We start from the raw sequence: 13352 nt of genomic DNA on the forward strand, positions 1-13352 counted from the left end.
AGAGAGAGAGAGAGAGAGAGAGAGAGAGAGAGGGAGAGAGACAGAGAGAGAGACAGAGAGAGAGACAGAGAGAGACAGAGAGAGAGAGGGAGAGTCAGAGAGAGAGAGAGAGAGAGAGAGAGAGAGAGAGAGAGAGAGAGAGAGAGAGAGAGAGAGAGAGAGTAAGCGAGAGATACAGAGAGAGAGACGGAGGCAGAGCTACCTTCACGAAGAACAAAGACAACACCAGATAGAGGGGCAGCAAAGTGCAACAGAAACAAACCTGAATAAGAGTCTCAGCAACAGAGTCAATGTGTGTGGGGCCCAAACACGTAACAAGTAGCATTGCCTCCCACTCAGCTCTCAGCAGGTCCTCTTTCTTCCTGCGGAGCCTCCGTGAGATCGAGTCTGCGATCGTCTCCGGGATCATCTCTGGGATCGTCTCTGGGATCGCCTTTGGGATCGTCTCTGGGATCGAGTCTGGGATCGTGTCTGGGATCGTGTCTGGGATCGACTCTGGGATCGTGTCTGGGATCGACTCTGGGACCGTGTCTGGGATCGTCTCCTCGACGTCATTTAAGTAGTCTGGGGTAAGGCACCGGGTAGAAGACACCGGCTTGTTGTGAGGGGAGAGCAGCGGGCCCCTCTTCTGCTGCAGCAGCAACCTTTCTGATTCATACTCCTCTGCAGGCCGCTGCCACGCAGCGCACCGCACAAAGCAAACTATGTCGCGTACCTTGTGTTTATTTGCTGCTGTTGCTGCTGCAGCAAGCAGCAAAGAATCCGGGGTCGGCAGATCCGACAACGACCACACGGGGAACTTTCCATCTGCTGCTACTTCTGCTGCTGATCCTGCTGCTGCTGCTCTTACTGCTGATGCTGCTTTTGCTGCTCGTGCTTCCGATGCTTCTGCTGCTCTTCTTTCGAGTGGAGCAGCTCCTCTTGCTGCTGATGTTGCTGCTGCTGCGGCTACAGCAGCAGCAGATCGCGTGAGGAAAGCTGAGGCCACTCTTGAGTGGATGCTCCCCTTCCTCTCGGGTGTATGTACACCGGATACAGCGCCTTGCAAGCCTTTATAAGCAGCAAGAGGTGCAGCGCTGTGGGGCCCCCCAAAGAGCAGCAGCACAACTACCAAAAAGATACAGGGACCCATTATTCCCTCTACAGGGGGGCAGCTGGATGGCCCTGGGAATCAGTCCTGGGATCGGATCCCAGGGATCGGATCCCAGGGATCGGATCCCTGGGATCCGATCCCACGAGTGGAATTCGATCCCAGGTGTGGAGTTCGACCTATTCTTTCCCAGGGCCCCCCGACAGAAGGAAGAAAAAATGGAGGCTTGAACTATCTTGGGAGTTTAGTGTGCATGCGAGGAGGCAGAAGGAGCTGCCTATACACCGCAGCTTCCCGAGTTTGGGGTGTACGAGCAGCAGCAAGCAGCACAGTTGCAGGGGGCCCCGGCGGTGTGGGGTGTTCGTGGATCTTTTGCTGGTTTTACCCGCGTCAATGAGCAGATAAAACAATTAAACAAAACAAATAAAATGCATTTAAAAGCGTCTCTAGGGAGGGCCTCTCTACAAGGCCCCCCAGGGATAGAGAGAGCTCCAGAGCAGCAGCCCCTTAAACGAGAAAAAAGACGCTTAATAATGGAGATTTGAAACAATTAATCAATTAAATCAACAAGCCGGTCTATCTATTTATATTTTATCTCTTCAAATGCAACATATTCTAGGCAGCAGCAAACAGAGCAGCAGAGCCCTCCGGGGGCCCCCAGGGGGCCCCCAGGGGGCCTCTGTAGCTATCGGTAAGAAATTTTTACTAGACAAACAAAGAGTTGAAGCTTCCTTGTATTTCACGTTTTTGCTTTTCACTATCTGTTCAAAATGCCGAGGTTTAGGGTTTAGGGTTTAGGGTTTAGGGTCTAGGGTTTAGGGTTTAGGGTTTCGAAGCATCGGGGTCACCTGTGAAGGTCACTTGGTGTTTGTGGATTTTTTTTCTTTTTTTGTTCTTTTTTCTTTTTAAAGATTAATATTTGTTAAAATGAGAGGAGTTAACAGTGGGGAGGTGGAAATTAAAGAGACAGAAGAACCGATAAACGGGTCTGCGCCGCCTCTCTCTTTTCTTTCTCGTGGCTGCGCTGCTGCAGCAGACACGGGAAGTTCTGCTGCTGCTGCTGCTGCTGCTGCTGTTGCTGGCGAGCATGAGGCTGAGCCTGCACCACCAGTAGCAGGACCAGGACCAGCAGCAGCAGCAGCAGCAGGAGTAGCAGCAGCAGCAGCAGCAGGAGTAGCAGGAGCAGGAGCAGGAGCAGGAGCAGGAGCAGCAGGAGCAGCAGCAATGTGTGAGGGTTGTACAGACGAGGAAGTTCTTCTGGATCTGCACCTTTTACCGGGTCGCAGCAAACGCCGCAAATCTTTTTTTCTTAATTCTACTCTTTGGGATATCAAACAAATTGTTGAAAAAGACCTCCGCATACCCGCACTCGTCGTAGCAATTGTACCCCTCTCTCCTCCACATCAAAATGACGCTCACAGCCCCCAATCAGGGGGCCCCCAATCAGAAGGCCCCTACTTAGGGGGCCCCCTCGTAGGGGGCCCCCACTCAGAGGGCCTCTTAGGGGGCCCCTTAGGGGGCCCCCCAAGAAGTTCTCAAGGGGGTCCCCCAGGGGGGCCCCAGGGGGGCCCCCCAAGTGTCCCCCCACGGGGCCCCCCAGGGGGCCCCTCTGGGGGTTTTTTAGGGGGGCCCCCTTGCCGTCTCCCGTGGAGCAGTAGTTTGAATTCTTTAGGGTTTGGTTGCAGTGGAGGTAAAGCAGAGGCCCTTGCGGTGTATCTGCACAGACCCGCTAATGCAGATGCAGAAACAGCGCTGCCTACCCTGGAGTCTCTAGGCTACCCTGAATTCCTCGCAGATGCTACCGCCGGTACAACCCTAAACCCTAAACCCTAAACCCTAAACCCTAATAAGCAGTACTATACCCTCATAAACCCCAAAAAACCCTCATAAATCCTAGAAAACCCTAATAAGCCCTACAAAACTCAAATAAACCCTCGTAAACCCTTATAAACCCTCAAAAACCCTCATTAACCCTTATTAATCCTAATAAACCCTCATTAATGTTAATAAAACCCTATTTAAAAACCATAAGTAGGTCCCAATGAAACCTTAGGTGAGCCCTAGGAAAACCCTAGTTACGCTCTGAGCAAATCCTAAACCCTAAACCCTAATCCTAGACCATAAACCCTCAACCTTAAACCCTGAGAGGTCGCAGCACGTTTATTTTCTTGCAGCTTTGGAAAGGACCAGTGGTGTTTGGATTTAGGGTTTAGGGTTTAGGGTGCGAATAGTTGCATGTTGAGGGTTTGCGCTTCTTTGTCTGCGGAGGATTCTTTCTGCTGAGGGAAAGGGTTTAGGGTTTAGGGTTTTAGGGTTTAGGGTTTTAGGGTTTATTAGGGTTTATAGGCTTAAGGTTCATTAGGGTTTATATGTTTAGGGTTTAGTGTTTAGGGTTTAATAGGGTTTGTTTGTGCGTTGGTGTTTAGGTGTGGGGTTTGTAATGCGCGGGAAGTGCAGCGCAGCAACACAGACATTTACTACTTCTTCTGTTTCTTGTCAAAGTTCTCGAGAGGCATCCGGGTGTACAGAGACGAGAGGCGTTTATAGTATATGCATAGAGAGCAAAATACTCAGTGCAGGAAAATATATATCTGCAGAAGAATGCGACAAAAAGAGAGAAGCTGCTGCTGTTGTGCTGCAGCAGCACGTAAGGGGCTGGATAGCTAGACGCGAAGCAGCGCGCAGAAGACAGCAGCGAGACTCAGAGCAGCAGCAACAGCAGCAGCAGCAGCAACGCAAACTCTGGGAAGCAGCTGTTCGCAAGAAAAGACAGCAGCAAAGAGGCGGAAGCCCCACAACTTCAACCGACTTTGCTCTGCTGCATGCAGAAGCAGCAGCATGGCGTTCTATGCAAGAAAAAAAGATATGTGCTTGGGTTTCTGCTTGTACTTCGTCTGTCTGCTCGCAGCAGCAGCAGCAGCAGCAGCTGCAGCTGCAGCTGCAGTTGCTGCAGCAGCAGCTGCTGCCGCAGCAACTCCTCCCCCCACCGCAGCAGCACAAACAAACAACCAAACTCCACGCAGAGAAGCAGAAGAGGGAGGCGTTGCTGCTGCTGCTGCAGCAAGAGACCCAGCTGCTGCAGAGGATAGAGGGTCTCAGGCAGCAGGCGAAGCAACAACGGAAGCAGCAGCAGCAGCAGCTGCTGCTGTGCAAGATGGGGGAGCCCCTTATATGGGTACAGTCGAGCGGCGAGACAGCAACTGTACATACACCTGAAACAGAGGCTGCATGCACTTTGCATGCACTCTATCAGCGCTTAACTACAGGGCCCCTTGAGGCCCCTGAACGTCTGGAGGTGTTAGCAGCAGCAGCAGCAGCAGTGGGGCCCCACGAGGGCCCTCTTGCTGCTGAGATGTTGGAGTTGCTGCAGCGGGAACAGACGCTGCTGCAGCGAGGCCGCAGCAACAAACTGCTGCTCTCAGGGTTAAGACAGCGGATTAATACTCTGTTTGGCGAGCTTCTTCTCTCGCCCTCCTTCAACCCCAGAGCCCAATGCCTACCCCCTACTCCCTTCTTATCTTGGTAATAAACAATGCATGCATGCACCATTTGCATGCATGCATTTGCATGCATACATCTACATGCATACATCTGCATGCATGCATCCACCAACATTTGCATGCATGCATACAAATGCATGCATGCATGCATGCACCATTTGTATGCATGCATACAAATGCATGCATTCATGAATTTGTATGCATGCAAGCATTTGAGTGCATGCATTTGCATGCATATATCAACGGCCTCCAAAAGATAAAAAAGCAAGAAGACAAAGCAAGTGGGGCCCCAAACGTAAAGCCACAGGCAAACCCAAATAATTAAAGAGGCCCCTCCAGCCAATTGAGGCCCCCTTCCTGTCTATTAAAGGCTCCTAAGGTCCCCTGGGGGCCCCCAGGGCCCCCAACTGAGGGTACTCTTCGGGCCCTCCGGGGGCCCCCCCTAGGGCTCCCCAGGGCCCCCAACTGAGGGTACTCTTCGGGCCCTCCGGGGCCCCCCTTTAAGGCCTATAAGACAGTGTTGGGGCCCCCAGAGGGGGCCTTGCCAGAGAGGCCCTCAAGGGGGGCCCTCCTTAAGGGCCCCCTCCTCCCTTAGTATAGTGATAAACGCCCCCACGGGGGGCCTAGAGGGGCCCCCCTTGGGGTCCCCTTCCCTTAATACAGTGCTGGGGCCCCGAGGGGGGCCCCCCTTAAGGGCCCCCTCCTCCCTTCATATAGTGTTAAGGGCCCCAGAGGGCCCAGGGGGACCCCCATTGGGGGCCCCTTTCCTTAATACAGTGCTGGGGGCCCCCAGGGGGCCCCCCCTCAGGGCCCCTTTCCTTAATAAAGTGCTGGGGCCCCCTCGGGGGCCCCTAAGCCTAATTCAGTGCTGGTACCCTATGGGGCCCCTTTTTGTTTGAGCTGAAGTGCTGCGGAGGTTGTCGTTTGTTTATTTGTTTTGTCTGTTTGTTTATTTTGTTTTATTTATTTATTTAATTTAATTTAATTTAATTTAATTTAATTTATTTATTTATTTATTTATTTTGCAATAGGGAGGTGAATGATGTTGTCTTCCCACTCCTCAAAAAGAGAAGCGGAGTGAAGCTAAGAAAAAAAAATAAACAAAAAACAAAAAAATAAAGATAGACATATAAATAAAAAATATAAGACAGACTAACAAACAGAGACAGACTAACAAAAAGAGACAGACAAACAAACAGAGACAGACAAACAAACAGAGACAGCAGCAAACAAACAGAGGAAGCAGAAAACAAACAGAGGCAGCAGCAAACAACAAACAGAGACAGACAAACAAACAGAGACAGACAAACAAACAGAGACAGACAAACAAACAGAGACAGCAGCAGACAAACAGAAAAAGAGAGACAGGAGGGGTTAAGCAGAAACAGAGAGAGATATAGTGAGACAGACAAAAGCAAAAGGAGATAGAAGGAGACGAAAATATACAAAGAAAACAGAGAGAAAGAGAGAGAGAGACAGGGAGAGACAGAGAGACAGCAAGCAGAGACAGAGAGGTACGTGCTGCTGCTGTTTGCTTGTTGGTGCTTTGTTTGCTTTCGCTGCACTGATGCTGCAGGCATTCGCGCTGCTGCACCAGTGAGCAGCAGCAGCAGCAGCAGCAGCATCAGCAGCAGTAGAAAGCCTGAGGGCTTACAGCGTTGTGCTGCTGCAAAGCAGCAGGAAAGTTCTCCAGTATTGCTGCTGCTGTGGGGCGCAGCAGCGCATGCAAACGCAGCAGCAGCTGCGCCTTCCAGTGCTGCGCCACATGCCAGCGAAACGCCTGCTGCCCGCACTTTGCACCTGCGCAGACACCAGGAAATGCATGCACTCTGCATGCACATTGCATGCGCTCTGCATGCGATTTGCATAAAAAATGCATGCACTATGCATGCACTTTGCATGCGCTTTGCATGCACTTCGCATAGAAAACGCATGCACTATGCATGCAAGCTGCATGCACTTTGCATGTACTTTGCATGCGCTTCACATAGAAAATGCATGCGCTCTGCATGCGTTATGCATGCAATTCGCATGCTCGACGATCCTCTCAGACACCCCGCAGCACAACAAAAGCAAACTCCTACAGACACTCTAAAACCCCACAACTCGATGCGGTTTAGGGTTTAGGGTTTAGGGTTTGGCTGACCTATGGGGAACTCTTGGCCTTGTCTCTGTTCGTAAGAAGCGACGAGGGTTTTGGGGTTTTCTTTCACAGGGAGAAGTGGGGCACCGGGCCCTGCAGCAGCAGCAGCAGCAGCAGCAGCAGCAGCAGCAGCAGCAGAAGCAGCAGCAGCAGAAGCAGCAGCAGCAGAAGAAGCAGCAGAAGCAGCAAGGGGAAACAAGAGAGATGCCTCATCACACGCCAGCAAATAAAACGACAAAAACTAATACAAATTAAACAAAACAAAACAAAGACAAACAAACAGAAAAAACCCCGCACCGCCAATAAGCTACTCTGCTCACCGTTAGGGTTTAGGGTTTAGGGTTTAGGGTTTAGACAAGGAAAGATAAACAGGGAGATAAGAAACAGATAAAGCAATGCATGCAGAATAATGCATATAAAAGGAGACAGAAGAACAGAGACAGAAGAAAATAGATAGAGCAGCAAAAGCAAAAGAGGCTCACATAAAAAACAAAAGCAGCAAAATAAAGTAAAACACAACAAAAAACAAAGCAGCAAAATAAAACAAAACACAATAAACGACATTACCCAGCCACTGCAGGCCTTGCGATGAGAGCCACGAAGAAATATCGCCTTCCCATACAGCGTCTGTACAGCACATGCATCAACAAACTGCTGCTGCTGCTGTTGCTGCTGCTGCTGTTGCAGCTGCTGCTGTTGCTGCTGCTGCTGTTGCTGCTGCTTCTGTTGCTGCTGCTGCTGTTGCTGCTGCTGTTGTTGCTGTTAAAGCAAATGCTGCTGCTGCTTCTGCTGCTTTTTCCTACCGCTGCTGCTGCTGGTGCTGCTGCACTACAGCAGCAGCAGCAGCAGCAGCAGCAGCAGCACTGTTTCGGGAGCGCAACCCCTCACGCCATAACCGTACACCCTATGCTGCAAACCCCAAACTTTCACGCTAAACCCTAAACCCTAAACCCTAAACCCTTCTTACTCACCCGAGTCGTATTGCTCCCCCAGCAGGTCTAAACAATAATGGCGGCTGGCGGCCCTCCGACAGACAATACACCGCGTCACGCTGCACACAAACTCCAATAAACCCTAAACCCTAAACCCTAAACCCTAAACCCTAGAGCGCCTCAACGCTCATACCCAGGTGCACCACATGCCTTAAAACGCATCTCCACGGCTCTCTGCATCACACAAATCTTAAACCCTAAACCCTAGCAGAGTGATTTCTTCTCTGCTAGGGTTTAGGGTTTAAGATTTAGGGTTTAGGGTTTCTCTAACAGCCCTTCAGAATCACCCCACACCAGCCCTTTCCCCAAGGGGCCCCCAGGGCCCCCTTGCTCGCCTCCTTATAGGAGCCCCCCGTCAGTTGTATGGGGGCCCCCAAGGGCCCTCCAAATGTCATAGAGGCCCCCTGGTTTCTGAGTGGCTTTAGGGCTTAGGGGCCCCGCAACAATCATATAGAGGCCCCCTGAATATACTGTGGGGGCCCCTAGGGGCCCCCCAACTGCCCTAGGGGCCCCCCAACTGCCCTAGGGGCCCCGCAACAGTTGTATAGGGGGCCCCTGCAGATACCTTGGGGGCCCCCAGGGGCCCCCAGTGGAGTAGGGTCTAAGAGAGGAGCAGCTGCTTACCAATCCTGTAGCACAGGGGCATCTGATAAGCGGCATGCGGGATATTGCTTCAGCAGCAAACGAACATCAGAGGGGAATGCATGCGTCTCCATCTGCAGCAAACGGCAGCAGCAAACAGCAGCAGCAGACGACTGAACAGCCACTTATTCGGGGCCTTGCAGAGCGTAAACCCTAAACCCTAAACCCTAAACCCTAGCAACCGCTCCGTAGATGTGAACGCTAATCTATGGAGGCCGTTTGCTTACTGCATCCCGCTTTGCTAGCGTGAGGCTCTCAATCCTTTCACTCGCCTGCAGCAGAGCAGCAGCAGGAGGCATCCCCCGAGAAGAAAGGGTTTAGGGTTTAGGGTTTAGGGTTTAGGGTTTTGATGGGGGCCACAGCATACGAGACTAACGTTAAACGCCTCACCGCCACAAGTTTAGCGATGTCCAACTCCTTCAGACCGCGCAGTGCTGCAACACAACACACAATTCTGCTGCTGCTGCTGCTGCGGCTGCTGCTGCTGTTCCTAAGACTGCAGCAGCTGCCAGTATTGTTGCTGCAGTGTTCCTGCAATTCCTGCTTAGAGCGCTGCTACAGTTGCTGCAGCAGCAGCAACAGCAGCACCAGCATCAGCAGCACCAGCTACACCACCAGCAGCAACAGCAGCAGCAGCAGCTGCTGCTGCTGCTGCAGCAGCAAGCAGCAAGGACACACCATCGTCAGAAAGAGAAGCAGCAGATGCTGAGGGAATTTCTACAGCCAACTTCTTTGGGGAGAAGTCCGGTGAGAATAAACTCAGAGAGAGACAGAAGGTGTACAGCTCAAAGCACTCCTTCAGGCTTAGGCTTTGCTGCATGCAGACACTAAACCCTAAACCCTAAACCCTAAACCCTAAACCCTAAGCTCGTGAATATGTAGCCACAGCCGCAACAAACATAAACACTAAACGGAGTCAGACAAAACGACCGGTAGAGATAAACAGGAGGCCCTCCCAGCACCGCAGTGCAAGCCAGTCTCTACCCCCCCAAACCCTAACCCTAAACCCTAAACCCTAAACCCTAAACCCTCACTTCTACTTGAGCTGCTCGTCCCTCCTCCTCCATCAGCTGGTGGTGGAACCGCAAGGCCTCGAGAGCCTCATCGGCAGAAGATTCGCTGCTTGCTGAGTCCAGCGCCTCTTCTGCTCCAAACCACAAACCCTAAACCCTAAACCCTAAACCCTAAACCCTAAACCCTAAACCCTCTAACGCGTGTCGAGAGAGCGAATTGGGGTTTCAGGAACGGCAATTCTTCTTTCGGAGCACTTTTCAAAGCCATACCCTCTAAAGCCCCCAAACTCTAAACCCTAAACCCTAAACCCTAAACCCTCGTTTGGGGTTTGCTGCTCACCGGAACCGGTCGCTGCGCCAGAGCCCTCCTCTTCGCTCTCGGCTATGAAGCTGCCTGCACTCTCTTCTGAGTCATAGGCGGCCTCTCGCATGTCTCTTGCAAATGAGAAGAACTACACGCACACCAAACCCTAAACCCTAAACCCTAAACCCTTCCTAAGCAGCAGCAGCACACCGCCACCCCAACCCAGAATTCCCAGCACTAACGGCGAAATACAACAACAGCAGAGCAGTGCCAGGAGCAGCAGCAGCAGCAGCAGCAACAGTAGCAACAACATCTGCAGCAGGCACAGCTGCAGCTGCAGCAGGAAGAACAGCAGCGGCAGCGCATGCAGCAGCAAGAAACGCAGCACCAACAGCTACAGAGCAATACATGTGGAGTCGCACTTGAGATACATTTCTGCTTCGCACGGTCTTCCTTCGTCTGACTGTTGCTTTTGAATTGCCCTGTTTGCTGCTACCGCTGCTGCTGCTGCTGCTGCTGTCGCTGTCACTGCTGCTGCTGCTGCTGCTGCTGCTGCTGCTGGAGTCGTCGTCGGTCGAGGGCCCCTCACCGACACTTAGGCCCCTCGAGCGATTTCTTTTTTCTCTCACAGTCTTGGCGAGTTTCTGCAGCCGCTGCTGCACCTCCTTTTGAGAGGGCCTCGATGCCGTATGCAGCTGCTGCTGCTGCTGTTGCTGTTGCTTTTGCTGCTCTTGCTGCTGTTGCTGCTGCTGTTCTTGCTGCTGTTGATCCTCCCACAGCTGCTGTGATCTACGCAGACGACGATGTACAGGAATTGGCGAGCAAGATCTGCTACTGCCTTCTGCTGCAGCTGCGCTGCTGCTGCTGCTGCTGCTGCTGCTGCTGCACTCAGCCGCACAAAGGGGCGGCTGGGCTGGAGCTTCCAGCGAGCCCCGACTTGTGTCAATTTGTTCCCTCACAATCTTTGGATCAACACTGGTATTGCTGCTGCTGCTGTTGCTGCTGCTGCTGCTGCTGCTACTGTTGTTGCTGCTGCTGCTGCTGTTGGCTGTTTCGCTGCTGCTGCTGTTGATGGTTTCACATGGTGCTGTTGTAGCTCTGCATGCAGAAGCAGCATCATCGCTGCTGCTGTTGCCGTCGATCCGCAGCGGCTGGCGTCGCCTTCTTGGTCTCGGTAAGGAGCTCTCTCCTTTTCCAGCAGCAGCATCAGCTGCTGCTGCTGCTTCACCTGCTGCTGCTGCTGCTGCATCTGCGTCTGCTGCTTCTCCTCCTGCTGCTGCTGAAGAGATCCCCGAGGCGCTCCGCCGCAGCCGCTTCCTTGGGAAGTAACGCAAAGAATTCAAACTGCTGCAGGGGCTGACCTGCGCTGCAGCTGCTACTGCTGCTGCAGCACCTGCTGCAGCAGCTGCAGCAGGAGAACCATGTGAGAACAGAGACGCAGCAGGGCTCGCAGCAGCGTTGCTTCCCGACCTTCGGGGGGTTTGAAGGGCGCCTAAGCTCTCCCTAGCAGAAGCTGTTTTCTGCTTTGCTGCAGCCTCAGGTGTACAGGCTGCTGAACTTGAACGAGAAGCCAGACGCGCTGAGCGACGCCTCAAAGGAGTAGAGGGGCCCCCAGCTTGTGCTGCAGCTGCATGCGGGTTAGTGAAATGGCTGAAAGGGCTGGGGGGCCCCCGTGCGCTACGATGATCGCAGGGGGGCCCCTCTGCTGCATCGTCTGAATCCACCAGGGGCACTGAACGTCTGCTGCGGCGGATGGAAGAACCTTCCTGCAGCGCTACATCGCAGTGCTCTTGCTGCTGCTTCTCTTGGTGCTGCTGTCCTTGCTGCTGCTGCTGCTGCTGTGGGGTTGTGTTGGGCGTCGCTTCATCTTCGGAGTCGGTAAGGAGGATCGCCAGTTCGGTGTCTGGGGGCCCCATGACGCAGCTGCATGCTGCTGCTTCTGCTCTTACAAGGGACCCCTAAACAGAAAGCCCTGCTAGGCTTGTTGAGCAAGGGCGTTGGGGCTAGAGCATTGAAGCTGTAGCACCAGTAGGTTCCTGTGCAGCAGCAGCTTCTGCTTCTGCTTCTGCTTCTGCTGCTGTGTTAGGATAGCGCTGCAGCCACACGGGCTGTTGTGTGCGTTTCCCTCTGCTGGCCCTCGTTCATCGAGAAGGCTCTCTGCTGGTTCTTAGATGAGGGGCCCCTCTGCATGCAGCTGACGAAGGGGGCCCTGCAGCGGGGGAAAGCGGGAGAAATGGCTAAGACATATGGCTTCTTTAGGAAACAAAAACGAAATAATATCAAAATATTCAATTAAAAATATATTTAGAAGTAATACCTTCCCTATTGCCTCCCCTTGCGCACAGCGGCGTCGTGGCTCCGGCGGGTTGGCGAACCGGACCGGTGCTGGTTCATGAAGAAACCGATTAAGTTATTCAAATTAAGTAGAAAAAATAGAAATTAAAACCTTTTTCCTTTCTTTTTAGTGGTTGTTCGGTGTCTAGACACTCCAAATTGCTCCTTCTTCCCTTGTTTAAAAATGCCGCGGTGAATCTGCACAGTCGCCGACGAAACCTCCAGGGGGTGTTGCATCCCCTTGCCATACTTCCTTGCAAATATATTGCACAAAAAATAAATAATTAAATAAATAATAATCAACTGAATTTAAACAGCACAAATTAAGGGGGAAACATCATTCAAACAAAACAATTTCAGGCAAATTCAAGATGAAACCTCTACGCGTTTCGCTACTAGCACTCGAGGCGTTCTTCTTCTCGTTGTATTGGCAGTAAGACAACAAATCCTTCCTTCTTCATGATACATCGAAAATCTTTGTTTATTTAGAAGAATTAAAGCTAGAAAATATCCGTTTTCTCCATTAGTTGGAGGGGAGGGCTCGCCTCTTGTCCTTTGTAGCCTTTTTCATCGGCGTCCCAGTTCAGATTATGAAACAACAAACCCCGCTACAAGCATATTCCTCACCCCACCCTTTATAAAGTGTCCATGAGGAAAGAAAAGAAATAAGGGATAAACTGATAAGGTAGAATTGTTTCTTTATTTCCAAAGAACAGCATATTTAAAAAGGAATTGCCTCTTTGATGAGACCATGAAAGGCGAGATCGACAACTCGGCTCTCCACGTGGAAACCTTCCCGTTACGTTCTCGTATGAAAAATAAATAGAAAAACTTAAATATATAATGCTGATACACGAGAGAGAAGAATTTTTCTTTCTCTCTTTCTAAGCATTGCCAACCTTGACCTGCGCATACACCCCAAACATGAACACGAGGCTGGGGAAGAACCGCGAGCGCCTAAAGATTTTTATTCTTCCGAAGTAAATCTTTTTTAACAAAAAGATCCCAGGGCCTTTTAGGTAGAGGAACTCTTTTTCTCCGCTGCATCGAAGAAGGAAGGGCAAACACGATGCAGCTGCTATTTTTTTTTCTCGTTTTCCTCTACTTCCGCGTTAATGCAGAAGCAACACAAGAGAAGTTTTTGGGTAGAGACGGTTTTTGCAATTGAGTTGCAGCATTTCTCTCAACAGCACAAACCTCTGTCAGGCCAGCTGGCTGGAGCTGTCATTGGGGGAGCAGCGCAGTCCTTGTTAGGGGCTCCCCCAAGTAAGAACCATATCGCTTCTTCTTTCTCTCTCTCTCTCTCTCTCTCTCTCTCTCTCTCTCTCTCTCTC

The 13352-nt window shown here is 51.6% G+C and overlaps 3 protein-coding genes across 3 annotated transcripts; 1 reads left to right on the forward strand and 2 right to left on the reverse strand.

Annotated features, from left to right (window-relative positions):
* Positions 1-262: 262 nt before the first annotated feature.
* EAH_00047060 (hypothetical protein, conserved) lies at positions 263-1132 on the reverse strand (the record flags this gene model as incomplete). The annotated part of the gene is made up of 1 exon (XM_013394598.1): positions 263-1132. A coding segment is annotated over one exon (870 nt), but the record flags the coding sequence as incomplete, so codon positions are not given.
* Positions 1133-2017: 885 nt separating this feature from the next.
* On the forward strand, positions 2018-4616 carry EAH_00047070 (IQ calmodulin-binding motif domain-containing protein, putative; the record flags this gene model as incomplete). Its single annotated transcript, XM_013394599.1, has 2 exons — positions 2018-2897; positions 3517-4616. The coding sequence occupies 2 exons, from the start codon at positions 2018-2020 to the stop codon at positions 4614-4616; spliced, it is 1980 nt and encodes a 659-aa protein (XP_013250053.1).
* Positions 4617-6214: 1598 nt separating this feature from the next.
* On the reverse strand, positions 6215-11600 carry EAH_00047080 (adhesion regulating molecule, putative; the record flags this gene model as incomplete). The annotated part of the gene is made up of 9 exons (XM_013394600.1): positions 6215-6390; positions 6737-6826; positions 7705-7784; positions 8350-8441; positions 8758-8801; positions 9046-9181; positions 9402-9511; positions 9721-9832; positions 10149-11600. The coding sequence occupies 9 exons, from the start codon at positions 11598-11600 to the stop codon at positions 6215-6217; spliced, it is 2292 nt and encodes a 763-aa protein (XP_013250054.1).
* Positions 11601-13352: the final 1752 nt, after the last annotated feature.

Source organism: Eimeria acervulina, genomic scaffold, assembly GCF_000499425.1.
Source record: "Eimeria acervulina Houghton genomic scaffold, Eah_scaff713, whole genome shotgun sequence".
NCBI lineage: Eukaryota > Apicomplexa > Conoidasida > Eucoccidiorida > Eimeriidae > Eimeria > Eimeria acervulina.